Raw genomic sequence first — 17,262 nt, 5'->3', positions numbered from 1 at the left:
ATAGAAAAATAAATTATATTAAAGTGAATCAAGACTAAAGAAAATACGCTATATATCACATGGCAGTTTATTCAACTACAAAGAAGAATAAAATATCATTTTCAGGAAAATGAATGGAAGTAGAGATTATCATACTGAGTGAAATCAGCCAGACTCAAATAATGCATTTCTGCCACTGTGTGGAAATAATAATACATGGGGGGGAGGAAAGTAGAAGCGAGACTGGGAAAAGGAAAGAGAGGAGGAGGAGGAGGAGAGGAAGGAAGGTGTGGGAGTAAGTGTACACGATGAGAAAATAAATCACTGGGCATGGTGGCACAGCATTTGAGAGGCTGAGACAGGAAGATCTCTCTGAGTTCAAGACCATTCTGGTCTACATAGCAAATTCCAGAGCTGGGCCTACAGGGAGACCCTGTCTCAAAGAGAGAGAGAGAGAGAGAGAGAGAGAGAGAGAGACAGAGAGACAGAGAGACAGAGAGACAGAGACAGAGAGACAGAGACAGACAGAGACAGAGAGAGAGAGAGGAGGGGAGGGGAGGAGAGGAGAGGAGAGGAGAGGAGAGAGGAGAGAGAGAGAAAGAAAGGAAGAAAGGCAAATGATCATCAGTTTTAGTTTGATGATATAAGATACTGGAATGTTTTGTTGACCACTTTTGAATTACTTTGCTACTTGTTTTTACATTTTTTCCTAGTTCACTCATTTTTTTAACTGACAAAATTTTTGGTTAGTTGGTTTTAGGTTTGATTTGGGTTTTGGATGGTGGTGGTGGTAGTGGTGGTTGTTTGCTTTTGAGAAAGGATATCAGTATATAGCCCAGGCAGATCTGGAACTCACAATGTAGCCCATACTGACTGGCCTGGAACTCAGCAATCCTTCTATCTCAGTGTTCTGAATGTGGAGAGTACAAGTATAGGCCACCACACATTGCTGTAAAGAATCACATATTTCTTGCATACAATATGATGTTTGGAGTGATTTCATGTGGACTGGCTAAGTCAAGCTTACTGCCATGTCTCATGTGCTTACATTTCTTATGTTGACACTGAGAATCTCTCAGATGTTTTCATGTCTATAAGATTTTTTTTTTTTTTTTTTTTTTTTTTTTTTTTTTTTTTTTTTTTTTTTTTTTTTTTTTTTTTTTTTTTTTTTTTTTTTTTTTTTTTTGTCTTTTTGGAGACAGGGTCTCACTGTAACCCCAACTGTCCTGGAACTCACTGTGTAGACCAGACTGGGTATTTTTACTCTAGTCACCATGCTGTACAATTGATCTTTTGAACTTATTCCTGCTGTTTAACTGAAACTGTTCTTTGACAGGCACCCGTCCCAACCCCACACCCACCCAGTATTCTGCCTGCCTCCTCTATGAGTTTACCCTTTTCTGATTCACACATGGGACTATACAGCATTTCTCTTCCTGTCCCTGGCTTATTTCACTTCACATGGTGTCTTTCAGGTTCATCTGACTGACCTTACATTTTAATAACAGTACCCTCCATCCCAAATAATACAAATATTGCACTTGGACTTTTATCCATTTCGTTTTTGTAAAATTTTACTTTACTTTTAAAAGATTTTAATTTTAGGAGGAAAAATGTAAGTGAAAAGTTTTTCCCCCTTTGATACTCTGATTTAACAATAAATGACATATTAAAATAAGTGGTAGTTTTAAGAACTAACTTGTTTGAATTTCAATTTTGAATACTTTTTTTGTGGTATAAAATATTTAAATAGCTGAGTATGGTAGTGCCACCTGTAACCCCAGCACTTGACTTGGAGGTGATGGCACAAGGATCAGGAGTACATTGCTAGCCTGGGCTACATGAGACATGGTCTGACTCAGTACAGTGCCTGCTGCACAAGGAAAGTGACCTGAGTTTGGATCCCCAGAGCCCACATAAAAGCTGGGCAGAGCAGCACAGGTTTGCAACCCTACCACTGATTGACAGGGAGTTTAAGTCAGAAGGCTCATTCACTAGCCAGCCCAGCTAATTGATGAGCTCCAGGTTAAAGTGGATAATGATCAAGAAAAGACACCTGATACTGATCTCTGGCCTCCACATGTACACACACACATCCACACATCTACACATATATGCCAATATACAACACATGTACATATAACTAAATAAAGTAAAAAGTTTTGTTATTTTTTGAAACAGCGTCTCCTTGTAGCCCCAGGTGACCTGGAACTTGTTATGTGGACCAGGCTGGCCTTGATCTCACAGAGATCCACCTGCTTCTGCCCCCCTTCCCAGGTCTGTGATTAAAGGTGTGTGCCACCACACCTGGTTAAAGTAAAAATTTTAAAGGCAACTTGAAGATGAAAATTCTGATAGACCTAAATGTCAAATGCAACTGTTTCTCAGGTACCTGTGTTAACTTTTTTAACTTGACCAATACAAATGAAAATTGGAATTTGAATTTCATTTTTAAGTAGTTGTTTATGTATGACCTGCAGAACTAATGGAATCTTTTTCTTACTATTTAGGAAGTACCAGAAGGGAGCCAGGGTTCGGCTGCGGCTCTTAGATCTTGAGCTAACGTCTAGGTTCCTGGGAGCAACCACAGACACCACTATACTGGAGGCTGATGCAGTTCTCTTAGGACTCCTGGAGACCAGAGACTCAAAACCAAGAGAGGAACAACTCAAAAAGTAAATGAACTCTGCTTGGTGTGTTCACTGCTCTTTAGAGCCCAGATACTCAGCAAGAGTGGAATTAGAAAATTGTGAATAAGTGATTAAATGAAGATATAATAAATGAAAGCTAATCATAACTCTTGTTAGAATTTTCTTTACCTGCACCCTACCTCCTTTCCTAACCATTTTTCCCTTTAATTGGGGTGCTATAAGCAGTCCTGAGAAATTCTGTTATTCAGTAAGTGTTTCTAGTGCTTTTTGGGTGGATGAGATAATTCTAACCAACAGTAAACAAGTAATACAAAACAGCTCACTTTGGTATAGTTAACATTCCATCAGATAGAGTGGACAATAAACAAAATGTATCGTATGTTAGACAGTGACTCATGCTAAAAAGAAAAATAAAGCAAGGAGTAGGTCTCAGGGTTTCCGAGTAACACGTTGAAGTTTAGGTTTGGTGTCATTGGAAGGTCATGAGGAGTCACTGAAGAGGAGCAAGAGGGAAGAAAGAGACTAAAGTCTCTGCAAAAGAGTGCAAGACCCAGAGACAAGCCTGGGCCTAATGCATTTAAGACTGGAAGGCTGAGTGTAAGAGGAGCACAAGACAGCTGCACAGAGGCAAGGGAGGCCAAGGCAAGCCCTTCAGCATTTGTTTGCTATGTATGAGAGGGAGGCCTGCTGGAGGAGTCTGCACAGAAGGGGAATATAATCTGCCTGGCCTTTTGACTGGATCCCTTAACTAAACTGGCTGAGTAGCCTAAAGATAGACAAAAGCCACAGTGAAACCTGTAAGGAGACAGACCAGTGGTCATCGATAAGAAACACCAGAGGAATAGGGATGCCAGGGATAGGTGAAAGAGGTAGATTGAATGTAGGCATATGCTATAGAACCAACAGAATTTCCCACGCAGTAGATGTGAGTGTGGACAAGGGAAGGAGCGAGAGATGACACCAAGGTTTTTGGCTTCTGCAGCTGGAAGAATCTCCCCTTAACGAGCGGGTAGGAGCAGGTTTGAGAGGACTCTTCAGAACTCAGTTTGGGATCTGTTGAGATGCTTATTGGACACATAAGTGGAGATGTCCTGAAGGCAGTCAGCAGTGGGTCCGTAATTCGTGAGAGGTCTGGATGAACGACAGTAACATGTAAGCCACAGGTGTTTTATCATGTAGGTAAAAAAAAATGAAGTGGGGTTAACAAAGTGGGGTTCAGCTTGGCTCTTTTGTTCCTTGTGGTATCACAAAGTCCTTCTAAAAGACTGAGGACATAACTGGGTGTAGACCACTTGACTTAAATGTGCAAGGCCCTGAATTTGATCCTCAGCGCCATGAGAAAATAAAAAGTTTCTTGTGTGAAGTCCTCTAGGTTCCCCACGGGCTGATCTAGTGGGCCTAGACAGTTTCACGCAGCTGCAATTTTGGTGGGGGAGTAAAAGGATGGATTCACCTGGAACTAGCATTTCAGTCAAAGAGCCGTATCTCTAACAAGGTAGTCTGGGAATGGACTACCTCCACGATGGCTGACTCTGTGCAAGAGAACCAGGGGAAGTGACGTGGCCTTTTCTGACCTGGTCTAGGAAATCACTTAAGCTTCATACCTTCCCAGGTGGCTGTAAAACATGTAAATGCCATCCCACAGTGAAGGGGAGGAAAACAGTATTCCACATCTTACTAGAGGTGTGGTGTGGTCACATGGTAGAAAGCCAAGGGAGATGAGAGAGATTGTCACCAGCTTTAGAAACAGCCTGCCACACCCCTTCCCAAGGTCACATCCAGTAGCCACCCTCCTAAAATCTCAAATCAAAATTCCATTGCTTCCACTTGCTATCCTTCCTGCTGCCTTTATTAACCACTTTTCAGCAGCCTTTGGAACTCCAACCTATTGGCTCCAGGATTTTCCCTCATCCCATTCATGTTCCCACTCCCCTTGTTCCCCAGCTTTAGAGTCAGATCATTACAGTCACCCCCTTGCATATAGAGTACTCAGGCTGTTTCCTCACGTATTGTTTTTGCCTGGCAAAACATCAATCCCATTTAAATCTATTTCATTTCTGCACCCGAAACAGCTTACCGTTACAGTAGCAAACCTCTGGCAAGAGTGGGGAGATATGCAAAGGAAACACAAATACACATACCTGGATGTACTCAGCAAGGTATCTACGTGCCCTGGGAACTGGAACATAGTGGGCATGGTTTGAGTAACCTCAATTTGTGGAGGAGTAGGGTCCAGAGAAAAGACAGAATCTATCCCCGTGGTGTTGCAGATCCTGCAACAAGACCATAAGTACCTATTTCCCAAGGCCCACTGCCAGTCCTTTCCTATCTTTTATGGTTCCAGTCTAAGGACCACTTGTCAATCTAAACTCATGTTTCTGGTTATACTGAGTTGAATAATGTACCCTCCCCCAATTCATGTCAATCTGGAACCTGTGAATGTTCTTATTTGGTACAGGGATATATTAGCTACTTTCTTGTTCCCACAACAAAATATTTGACAAAAGCAACTTAAGGAAGGAGGGGTGTGTTGTGGCTCACAGTTTGAGGGCACAGTCCACCATGGTGAGGAAGACATGGCAGACAGAGCAGCTCTATAAGCTCTAGCTGTGGCTAGAATGGGAGGCTGCTCATCATGTCGTGTCCACAGTCAGGAGCAGAGAAAAAGGAATGCTGTGGCTAGACTCCTTTTCTCCCTTTTCCCATCTGAGACCCCAACTCATGGGATGCTGCAGCCTATATTCAAGATGGGTCTTACCTCTTTAAACTTCTGTGGAAACACCCACACAGACACATCCAGATGTACGTCTCCAAGATGATTACAAATTGAGTCAAGTTGACAATCAAGATTATCCTTCACACGTTCCTTGACACTGGATAGACCATGTGACTTTCTCTGGATTAATTGGATTGTAGTGGCTGTGGTGTAGACAGGTCTAAAACATTTTGAATCTGGCCTTGCTCTGCACAAACCCTCAGACTAGAGCCAAAACCAGTGGGCTCTGGCCTGAAACTGAGCCCCCAAATTTGTAGACCAGAGAGTTCAGTGTTGTGAACCTCTGACATTTTTGTGGCAGTTTATAAAGCAGAAAGCTGAGCTGACTGGTGGTTGTGCAACAAATAATAAATGTTATAGGAGAAAAATATTGGTGGTCTTGTAATACCAAAGCCATTTGGTAGAATTGTCAATGGAAGTAACTTCAAAGACAAAAAAAAAATGTGTCTAGTTTGACAGAGAAATTTGGGTAAGAGGTTCTGAGACAGAATGTTGAAAGCATAAACTATTTAACAAGAGACTGCAAGAAATAAAGACAGGAGAACGTGTCTTGGATCCTAGTACCCACATAAAAACCATGCCTGGGCCTGGAGAGAGGGCTCAGCAGTTAAGAGCACTGTCTGCTCTTGCAGAGCACTTGGGTTTGGTTCCCAGCACCCACATGCCGGCTAACAGCAGTTCATAACTCCAGTTCCAGGGGATTGGACACCCTCTTCTGATCTCTATGGACATTACATGACATGGGTGCACTTACATACATGCAGGCAGTACACTCATACACATGAAATAAAAATAGTAAATATTAAAAAAGAAAAAGAAGCATACCTGTAACTCCAGCTCCAAATGAGATGGGGAGGTTGGAACTTGCTAGCTTCTAACCTACCCCCACATTCAGGGAGAGACCCTGCCTCAAAGAAATAGGCGGTAAGTGATAGAGGAGAACACTTCTGGACTGTGCAAATGCACATAGTTGAGTATACCCACATACATGTGGGCATATACCATCATACATACATACACACACCATATTTATATGTCTTTTTGACACGGTCTCCCTGTAGCCACAGCTGGCCTCAAACTTGCTATGTAGACCAGACTGGCCTGATCTCACAGAGATCCACCTGCCCCCCAAGTCCTGGGATTAAAGATGTTTGCCACCATGCCCAGCTGTTAAATATTTTTTCAAAGAATAAAATATATCTAGATGTAGCTACAACATCTATTGTTCAGACCTCTGAAAGAACTGTGGTTTGTCTATCTCATAGACTCTTATAGGTAGACAAAAGAAGTCCCAGAAATCTTATCAGCAAAGTCTCATTGAAGCCTAAGCCCAAATTAGAGGTAATTAAGCCTCAAGAGGTAAAGGGTTAGCACAAAATAATTGTGGGTATGCCTTTGGTATATGTAGTTGATTAGAATTAAGAAAATAGTCTGATATATTTTTGAGAGACACATGTTGATAAAAACTCTTCCAGTATAGACTAAAAGAGACCTAAATGGTTCAAAACACAAAAAGACCTCATAGGTCTCAGTTTTCATGCTGTATAGAGCAGCCAGTGAGTTGACAAGAGGGATTTACCCAGCACTTACCTGATGGGATTAAGCATTGCTGTGAGTGGTGATTGTTAGGAACTGCCTGTGGTTAACCTTTTCAGATGAGAGTATTCATTTTAATTATCTGGTCTTTGTTCTACCCTCGTTCATTAGCTCTACTGTCTAGTGCTAGTCATCAACTCAAAGAAACAAAACTTAGAAGTTTAAAACTTGGCAGTATAAAAAGACATATTTAAGGGGCTGGAGAAATGACTCAGCAATTAAGAACAGTGGCTACTCTTACGGAGGACCCAGGTTCAGTTCCCACCACTCATGTGGCAGCTCACAACCATCTATAACTCCAGTTCTAGTGGCTCCAACACCCTCTTCTGGCTTCAACAGGTATTGCATACACATGATGGACTTACATACCTGCAGGCAAAACACTGATACACATCAAATGAAAATAAATAAAAATACTTTTAAAGTCATTCTGTTTCCATTTCTATCACAAATCTTCATCTAGGCCTGTGTCTTTTTTGAAGATTTTACTAGGGTAAGTTCTCTACCCAGACCACCCCCGCCCCTTGGAGTTTGCAGGATTCTGCTCCTTAAGGATAGTTAGAATGAGAGCTTCAATTTTCCACTGGCTGTTTGGTGGGAGCCACCTCTGTTCTTTGCCTATGAACCCTCCTCAGCATGGCAACTGTGTCAGAGTGGGGAGAGGGAGAGGTAGATTGCCAGCAAGAGAGAAGTGACCATCTTACACAACCTAATCACTGAAATGAGCCCCCTCGATCTTGTCATACTTTGTTAGAAACAAGTTATTCAAGGGACAAGGATAACACAAAGCCACAAATGCCAGGAGGCAAGGACCATGGGGGCCACCTTAGAAGCTGTCTACCCCAGGCATGTAGGAGGCAGATCATTTTCTGTTCCGTCCATGGGTGTTTGAATCTGGACCTGATAGAATATATTACAAGAACTAGCTTTTATCAGGTACCATGATTAGGTGAGGCCTTGGGGGAGAGAGGTTGCAGCATAGGGTCAGATGAGGATGGTGATTAACAAGAGGAAGGTAGATTAGCTGCCCTCCCTGTTCTTCATTCCCTTGTGTTACACCCTGGTTATAGTCTCCCGGTAGGGAAGGTGAAACATCCTCACCGTTGTGGGGTTTGTTGTATCTATTTTTGATGTAAGCTAGTAATATAAGTGGGTTTAGGAAGGATGAAGATGAGTCTCTGAATGGTAAACCCAGATTTGAGTATTGAAGGAAACCAGGGAGTTTGAAATATGTAGTTTGTGAGGCCAAGAGTGATGGTGCTGTGAACGCTGGAAGCCACAGGCTGGTTAGACCATTGGGGCTGACCCTGTATTGCATTTCTTATATCATTTGGCTCTTTTTTTTTTTTTAAAGAAATACACAACTTAGTATAAATCCCCAAGGGAAACATGTAGTTTATTTGAAAAGACTAATTTTTTTCTTTCCATGTTTGTTTGTTTGTTTGTTTAGTCTTTTTGAGACAGGATCTCTCTGTAGCCCTAGCTGGCCTGGAATTCACTATGTAGACCAGGCTGGCCTTGGACTCACAGAGATCTGCCTGCCCCAGCCTCCCGAGTCTGAGATTACAGGCGTGCACCACCACACTCAGCTTCCATGTTTCTTTTAAACTAATTGCAAAGGACTTAAGAGATGCTCTGACCCCAAAGAGGTAGGAAAAAGAAAACTCCATGAAAGAATGTGCCCACATGAAACCTGTACTGTCTGCTTGTGGGAGATGGAAAACGGGAGTTTAAAAGTTAGATGTTAGTTTCCAGGTGTGAGGTGGTATGGACCCCCAAAACCATCCTGGGAACAGATGAAGTCTTTAGAAACCAAACAGTGGCTCAGATTATTACCATGTGCTTCACAAAATTGCCTGCCTGAAGAAAAAAAACACATACACAATCCAACTGTTTTACTGTGCTCTATAAGTCTCGAATCATTATGGTTTGGGAAAAATGCACATGAGAGTAGGATAGCAATAATTAGTGCAAATGAATGAATAAAAGAAAGCATGATACTGTGATTTTTCCCAGGCAACATTTTAAAGCAGAATCTTTCATTTTAAATGCAGCAAATACCACAGAAGCCAGATAAAGATGATGACCTTAGCTCCCAAAACCATACTGAAAGGCGTGGGGCCAGCAGCAAGGGTTTTGGGGAAATGCTACAAGCTTCATTGGTTAGAAATAATGGTGTGTCTGAGTCACATTGCTGCATGACTGTCTTTGAGTGTATTTAGAGATGCCCAGTAGTCTAGAAAATTTCCAAAAGAAGACTACAAAATGGACGTCAATTTAAGGTAATCCCATGCCTATAATTTTGTTTTAAAATGTTTTTTCTGCTCCATTAGTCATCCCAGTCTTTGTTAGTGCCTCTCTTTTCCCACTCACCCTCTGGTGCAGGTGTTACCAAAATTTGCAATGATTAATGGGCCAGAAAAAGTCCTGAACAATCTACCAAGTGGATAGTCTCATCAGCCTCCACATAATCTGATTTAGATGTTACTTGATAGGCATGGGCCAAGAACTAGAAAAACCAGAAAACATACTATTTCATAAAGAGCCAACAGGGAAGTGAAAAGTTGGATCCTCTGGTAAACCAGAATTAAAGTTTTACTCATGTGAGCTGAATTAACTTTACCATGGCTAACTTTTGAATTGTTCTCCAAGACTGCCAGGGTCAGGTAGTTACTGTTCAAGGATGTAACACCTTGTGGGCTGGGTGACTACTTGAGAAACTAGATTGTGTAAGACTGCAGAGGATCCTGGTTGCTAAAGAGAAAACACATCGCTCAGCTCACCTTGCAGTTAAGAACTCAATAAGTCCTGCTCATCCCTGTAGGGCACTCATGGGTTGCCTGTCTCCTTTCCTCCAGGGCTGAGACCAGCCTCTGACTGTACCTGGTGCTCTTCCAAACGACATCCTCAGCAATCTAGACAGTTCCAGATCAAGGCTGGGAAAAGTGAGGCCCAGACAAAGTGAGGCATTTTCTCTCCTGCCCTTGGAAGGCCCTCTCAACCACTTTCCCATTCCTCTACTATATTCTTCCTTATGAAGGAGAGACTGGCCCTAGAGGTATGGCCCTTCCCTAGTAGCTTGAGCATTGCATGGCACAAGCTACTGTGTCCTTCCTTCCTGAGTGGCACAAGCTACTGTGTCCTTCCTTTGAAAAAAGGCACACTAGTCATTTCCTCATATCTCTCACCCTCCCCCCTGAGTCTCACCTGCAGGCTCCTACCTCTACCTTCTACCACAGAGCCCCTGTGCAGCTGGTCTGCACATACATCTGCTGTTTCTACTGTGTCTTCCTCCCATCCGCTCACCGTTTGGAGGAATGCTGCATAACATGTTTGCCCCAGAGTGGGTTAGATTTGGTGTTTTGAAATAGCTCTGGGGATGGCTGAAAAATATAATCTTGACTTAACCATCTTTAGGACATATTCACATTTAGTAGTTATTAGAAAAAAAAATTTAGAAGAGTACTTTATTGACCAAAAACACCATAAGCCCTTGATGAATTAGAGATTTTACAGTATTTAGGGAGTATATAAAATGTGCACACAACTAAATCTTGCCTATAAAACTCTAAAATGCATTATTCAGTCTCTTGGCCCCAAAACATTTCCTGCTTTTTAAAATAGAGAATACTAAACAGGATTTAAAGTCTTCCTTGATGACTCAGGGCCACCATTATGGAAAACAATTTCATAATGATGTGATTTCCCAGGGATTATTAAGTTGTGGAGAGCTGCTCGCTGCTACCCAATGCCCAGACCACTGGAGTCTTTGAAGTTTTCACTTGTTACCTCCAGCCTCCCTTGCTATCGGCTCTTTTCCTTATACTGACGTCAGAATGTCTGCTGCTTCTGGTAATCTCTATTTAGGTCTAACTTGCTCAGTCTACCCGAGAGAGCTTTTTTGCCTATTTACTAAAGAACTGTCTTTCATTTCTCCTGTTTGCTTTAAACTTATCTTCCACCTCTTTTCTCTGATGCTAACTTTTACTTTTCTTGGTATCAGCATATTTGTGTCTTTCTGTTTCTAATTTATACACTTGTTTTATAATAGTTTGGAAGAGAGTCAAGGGCAGTTTTGTAGAACTATAAAGGTATGCATGAATTGTGTGACATGTTTTCTACAACCACAGTTGTCTTTCGGGTATTAAAAATTGTTAATTTAATTTTAGTGGTAGTCTAGTTTTAGAAAATCTAGTGTTAGGAAGGCTTTAGCAGAGAAGATAGAACTAAAAAGAAATTAACTTGACTTTTTTAAAAAAAACAGCTTTAAGCCAAACTTGGTAGTACATGTCTGTAATTCCTGTACTTGGGATGCTGAGACCAGAAGATCACGAGTTGGCCAGCTCTGGCTACAGAGCAAGACTATGTCTCAGCAACAATCACTTAGCTTTAAGGATGTTCTGATAGAATCTCCAGACCTTAAATATCTAAATAAAGGAGTATATATATAGTTGAATTAATAGATTACTTGTAATGTGAAGCCAACTAGTGCTTTGCAGATATAACTCCTGAAGAGTTATAAACTGTTTTTCTTTTTTTAACAATTATTTTATGTGTTGTTTAATCCTCTAACGACTCTGGCCAAGTAATTCTCATAAAAGTTTTTACTTAAATAAGAGACTACAGCTGGTAAACAGAAAAATTCAAACTGCAGCTACATCTATTTTTTTTTTTTTTTTTTTGGTTTTTTGAGACAGGGTTTCCCTGTAGCCCCAGCTGTCCTGGAACTCACTATGTAGACCAGGCTGGCCTTTAACTCACAGAGATCCACCTGCCTCTGCCTCCCAAGTGCTGGGATTAAAAGTGGGCACCACGACACCTGGCTGGCACATCTGACTCTTAAAATAATGTGTTCTTTCTATAAAACTGCTTCTCTTGCTCTTTTTATTCATTTTGAGTCAACTCTTTTTATTAGCACATATTAGTTATATGTAATGGGTTTCCTTATGATACTTTCATGCATGCATATAATGTATTTTGACTGTATTCACCCACCATTACCTTTTCTTGTTCCCCTGTTACTCCCACTGCTCCCTCCCTTTTCTCAACTAGCCTCCCTTCTTTGTCTTCTGTGTCCTTGTCTTGCGTGTGTGTCCAATGAGTGTTTGAGGGTTGCTTACAGGAATATGGGTGAGGAGTTCTTTGCAGGATCATGGGCAACTTACCAGTGGCTAGACCACTGAAGAAAATGTCTCTCACCCCCAACAAACCCCTAATTGTCAATAAGTCCCCTGGGAGGGTGGGGTCTGTGAGTCCCTCTCCCCATCTATAACAAAATGTTGACATGCCCAGTCTTGTGCAGATCTTGTGCAGATAATCACAACTCTGTGGGTTCATGGGTACAGTGGCATGTCCTGCCTGAGGTAAATTTTCTCAATGGATTATGGAAGCCCCAAACATAAAGGAGCTTGGAAATCTCTCAGTAGATAAAATGTTTGCCATGCAGCGTATTTGAGTTTACATTCCCAGAACCCACATAAAGCCAGGCACTGCAGTGTGCATCTGTAATCCCAGCACTCCTGCCTTAAGATGGGACGTGGAAATAGGAAAATCCTTAGAAGCTCTCAGGCCAGCTACCCTAGCACACAGAAGAGAACAGCAAAGAGACCCTGTCTTAAACAAGGCAGAAGGTGGTATACTGGGGCTGTAGCTCATTGGCTACAGTGTCAGCCTAGCATACTGAAGGACCTGGGTTTGATTTCCCAGCTTGAACACTGGTACACAGGGGTAGAAGGTATGGACTAACACCAAAATTTTCCCCTGACTCCCCCCATATACACACCAGGGGCCTGCACACACTTACACTCATGTGCACAAACATGCACAGAGACATACATTCATACACATTCAAAAAAAGTCTTCAATATAAAGACAAGTATAGTCTTTTTCGGGGGAGGATGCTTTTTTGAGACAGGGTCTCCCTGTAGCTCCAGCTGACCTCAAACTCACTATGTAGGCCAGGCTGGACTCTGTCTCACAGAGATCTGCATGCCCCTGCCTCCTGAGTACTGGGGTTAAAGGCATGCACCACCATGCCCAATGTGGGTTTAATTGTTTTTTTTATATATTCTTTCATGACATCATTATGTGAAAAACATAGAGAATACTCACCAGTATTTGCTGAGTGTAATTTAGCTGATTCAGTGGCCATCATTTATAAGGGTTCCTGTCAACAGAGAAAGATGAAGTGGTGGGCAGATTCTGATCCCCACTGTAGATAGTAGACATTTTTATCAAGGCTGTAGTGAAAATAATCTTCTGGATTACCTTGACTTTGATCCTCCTCCTTCCACAGTTCCAACCCAGTTTCTTATCCCTTCCACCCCACATGCTTTCTGGGTAAAATAAATGATCATGGTTAATTTTAGAGGCTTTAGACAGAAATTAAAAGGTTAGCATACATGAGTATCTGGGTTTCAAGTATTTATCTGACTCTGGTTCATATCTCCTGGTAATGTTCTTGCAAGAAGCTAGTTGCCAGGCCTGTGTCTCTGTGTCTAGCACTTTGGTGGCCTGCAGGCAGGGACAGAGGAAGTGACTGTGTGTGGCTGTGAAAGATAACTCATTGTTTGCTGTTCACCAGGATCTTTTCCTTTTCTGTTGGCAGGAGCATTAGTGTTCACTCCATTCATTACAGCTGGAGAATTTCTTGAGTCTGGAACTGTGCAGACTTCACAGAAGAGAGGAGGGCAAAGAATTCATTCTGTTTATCAGCCTCTGGTCCTTTCATGAATGGCATGCAGGTCTCACAGACTTTCAATGCCCATTGCTTTCCTGCCTCTGAGTACTTTTCCTTCCATCGCTCATATAAACTGTGCTGACATGCAGCTTTTTCCTCATGGGCCCTGGAAAGACTGTTATATTAAAGCCAAGCATGAGCCCCACAGAAAGTGCACAAATGGGTCCTCTTCATCTAGTTTGTCCTCACAGAGAGATAATCTCTGCTGTTTGGTGTGAGAGCCACTCTTAAGCACCCATTGTCATAGTAAATCGTGGCTTGTTAAACTTCTCTCTACCTACATACACCAACTTACACTGAGTGTCACTGTCCACACAGTGAAAGTCTCTCTTGTTCCTTCTGTTGGAGCCCCACAGATTAAACTGTATCATAACAGAGGAAAGACTTCTATTCTTTACCCAATGGTAAAAGCACAAGCAGTCCAAGCTAGGAATGAAGCCCAGCTAGACTCAACCACCCAATGCAGGGCTGCTTCTTAGAAGAAAGCCTTCCCAAAAAAGCTTGAGGGATGCTCATCCACCTGTTAGGACTTCAGAATAGACACACAGGCGTTCTTGGTACTGTGTCCATTCCAAGTTGCTATAAGAACAGCACTGACACTGAAAAATATTTAAATAATCATGTGTTTTATTGGTATGTTGTAAGATGTGTGTTGGATCCTTTTGTCTCTGACCTCAACTAATGAGCCTGATTCTCAGGTAGCACATGAAGTGGCCCTCTGCACACCTTGCTCATGTGGGCTTCCAAGTGACTTTAAATACAAGGTCACAGATTCTCGGTAAGTATTCTGGCACTATGGGATTCTCTGTAGCTCTTCAGTGGAATGGCATTCATAGCATTTTTGCCCTGGGCAGAGGCAGCACCTCCTGTCTGGGAGGAAGCCTCCAGGAAGTACAGTGCCATAGGTAAATTAGTTCTACATCTCTGGTACCTTCTAACTAGATTTTTATGATGGGTTAGTTGGTGGATAATTTATCAGTAACTCTTCAAGAACTCTTGTATAAGCAAGAAAGTGTTCATTTTTAATATTTCTTTCAGTACTTTCTGTTTATTTAGGCTGGATGTGGTGATGCACACCTTTAATTCCAGCACTCAGGAGGCAGAGGCGGGTGGATCTCTGTGAGATCGAGGCCAGCCTGGTCCACATAGAAGTCCACAGCAAGGCCAGCTGGGATAACAGGGGAAACTTGTCTCAAAAAAACAAAATGAGGGGCTGGAGAGATGGCTCAGTGGTTAAGAACACTGACTGTTCTTGCAGAAGACCTGGGTTCTAATCCCAGCACCCACATGGTAGCTAACAACCATCAGTAACTCCAGTTCCAGGGGATCCAACAGCCTCTTCTGTCCTCCTTGGGCATTGCATGACACAGGTGCACTTACCTACATGCAGGCAATACATGCATGCACATAAAATAAAAATAATAAAATATTTTTTTTAAAAACCAAATAAACAAAAAAAAAGCTTTCAGTGTATATAAGGTTACATTAGAAAAAAAGAAAGAGAGAAAAACTGTTTTCCTCTCCTAAACAAGCATCTATCAAATGATGGGTAAAATATTGATAAGAGAATTTTATCTCTCATTATACCTTCAAATTGATTTTATTTAGTCATTTAAAATACTGTTAATTTTGGATTCATTTCCTAATTCTTGTAGAAAATGAAGTAGCTTATAAAATTACCTAGACTCAAGTCTGCTGAGTCAGAGTTGTATTTATTCACTAGAACTCCTGTCTGGCTCCTCTGACAGCCAGGTTACCTAAATATACATAAACACCAAACTTTCCAGATCCTTCTGTAGCTGGCCTGTGATTATTAGTCCTCTCAGCTCCACAGCCCTCAGTGAATAGCCTCTGCCTGGAAATGCAGCTTGCAGCTGCCCTCTGCCTGCCTCCCTCTCCTCTCATCCCACTTCCTGCCTTTATGGCCAGCCCCATGGCAGGTTGAGACTTCTGGTCCCTAGGCATCACTTGTGGGTGTTCCCACTGTAGTGATTGGTGCTTACAGAGAAGCAGCAAACAGTAAAAGACTTCCCAATTTGTCAGTTTTTTCAAGTTTCATTTCAAGTTAGATTTCTTTTTAGTTTTCCCCATTTTTTTCGTTTGGATTTGATGCTTTAATATTTTTAAAATGCCCTATCTGGAGTTTGTGACTTCAGCTTTGTAGTATAGCATCCAGAATGAGAATTGTGCCTTTCAGAACTGACAAACAAACAAAACCTTTACTCGGGAGCAAAATATCACCACAGTTAAATGCTCTCCAGATGTCTGGTGGGCCACTAGTATAAATAGATATTTTCCAGTCTGTATTTCCTCTTCGAAAGCAGGCCTTAAAAAGAATTTTACAAGAAAGTATTCAAAGGTTCTCACCTTCAACTTTGCATGACCAAGCTTTTTTTCCTGTTTAAAATAACTAAAAGATGGGGCTGAGGAAGTAGCTGGGTAGATAATATTTGCCACACAAGCATGAGGAACTAGGTTCAATCACTAGCACTCACGTAAGAGCTGGGCCCAGTGGTGCGTGCCCGTAACCCCAGTACTGAACAGGTGGAGACAGGTGGATCTTTGGGGCTCATTGGCCAACGAGCCTAGCCAAATCGATGAGCTCTAGGTTTTGTGAAAGACTGTGTCTCAAAAAATAAGATGGAAATCAATTGAGAAAGACACTTGATGTTGACCTTTGGCCTTCACACATGCAGGTACATGAACATGTACATACACCACATGTAAAATAAACAACAAATAATGAACAAAGGTAACTAAGAGAGATCGTTATCTTGCCTGCCACCCCTGGGCATTCTCTTTTTAAAAAATATTTTTATTTTATGTGTGTGAGTGTATTGCCTGTATGTATGTAAGTGCACCCATGTTGTGCAATGACCACAGAGGTCATAAGTGGGCGTTGAATTCCCTGGAACTATGGACAGTTGTTAGTTGCCACATGGGTACTGGGAGTTGAGCCCGGGTAAAGACAGATATGAGGCACAACTTGCAGTTCTAACACTAAGGATGCAGGCAGGAGGCTCCCTAGGCTTCCTGGCCAGTCAGTCTAGCCTACTTGGCAAGTTCTAGGCCTGTGAGCCAACTTGTCTCAAAAAAGAGATGGATAGTGCTAGGGGAACAACATACAATGCTGTCCTCTGACCTCTGCACACACGTGCACCTGCACAGATACGCATACACACACACTCACATACTCAGGCATCTTGTGGACTATATTTACGGACTGCAGCAAGAGGCTTATTTCTTACTAGGTTTGGACTAAGCAGGGGTTGTTTGTTTGCTGACCACAGGTCTCTTAGGTCCCTTGGCCTTTTCCCTCATGGCAGCATGGCATCTGCTTTCAACTCCAGTTGAAAACTCCAGTCTCTGTCCTGCCCATCTAGGCAGAGGGAGGACACAAAGGCAGCATCAGAGGGGAGTGTGTGTGTGTGTGTGTGTATGTGTGTGTGTGTGTGTGTGTGTGTGTGTGTGTGTGTTTCTGGGAGCAGACCCACGCAAAACCCCATCGCCTTACACCTATT

General features: G+C 42.1%; 1 protein-coding gene across 1 annotated transcript in view; it reads left to right on the top strand.

Annotated features, from left to right (window-relative positions):
• Mrps28 (mitochondrial ribosomal protein S28) overlaps window positions 1–2,776 on the top strand; it is a 145,999-nt gene extending 143,223 nt beyond the window's left edge. The window contains exon 3 of the mRNA XM_008826062.3: window positions 2,490–2,776. Within this exon, the coding sequence (XP_008824284.1) occupies window positions 2,490–2,658 (169 nt within the window). The 3' untranslated portion in view covers window positions 2,659–2,776. The remainder of the gene's footprint in view (window positions 1–2,489) is intronic.
• Window positions 2,777–17,262: the final 14,486 nt, after the last annotated feature.

Source organism: Nannospalax galili, unplaced genomic scaffold, assembly GCF_000622305.1.
Source record: "Nannospalax galili isolate Female #2095 unplaced genomic scaffold, S.galili_v1.0 scaffold829, whole genome shotgun sequence".
In the NCBI taxonomy this organism is placed as follows: Eukaryota; Metazoa; Chordata; class Mammalia; order Rodentia; family Spalacidae; genus Nannospalax; species Nannospalax galili.
The sequence above is the reverse complement of the archived record's forward strand: the minus strand, read 5'-3'. Positions and strand labels throughout refer to the sequence as shown.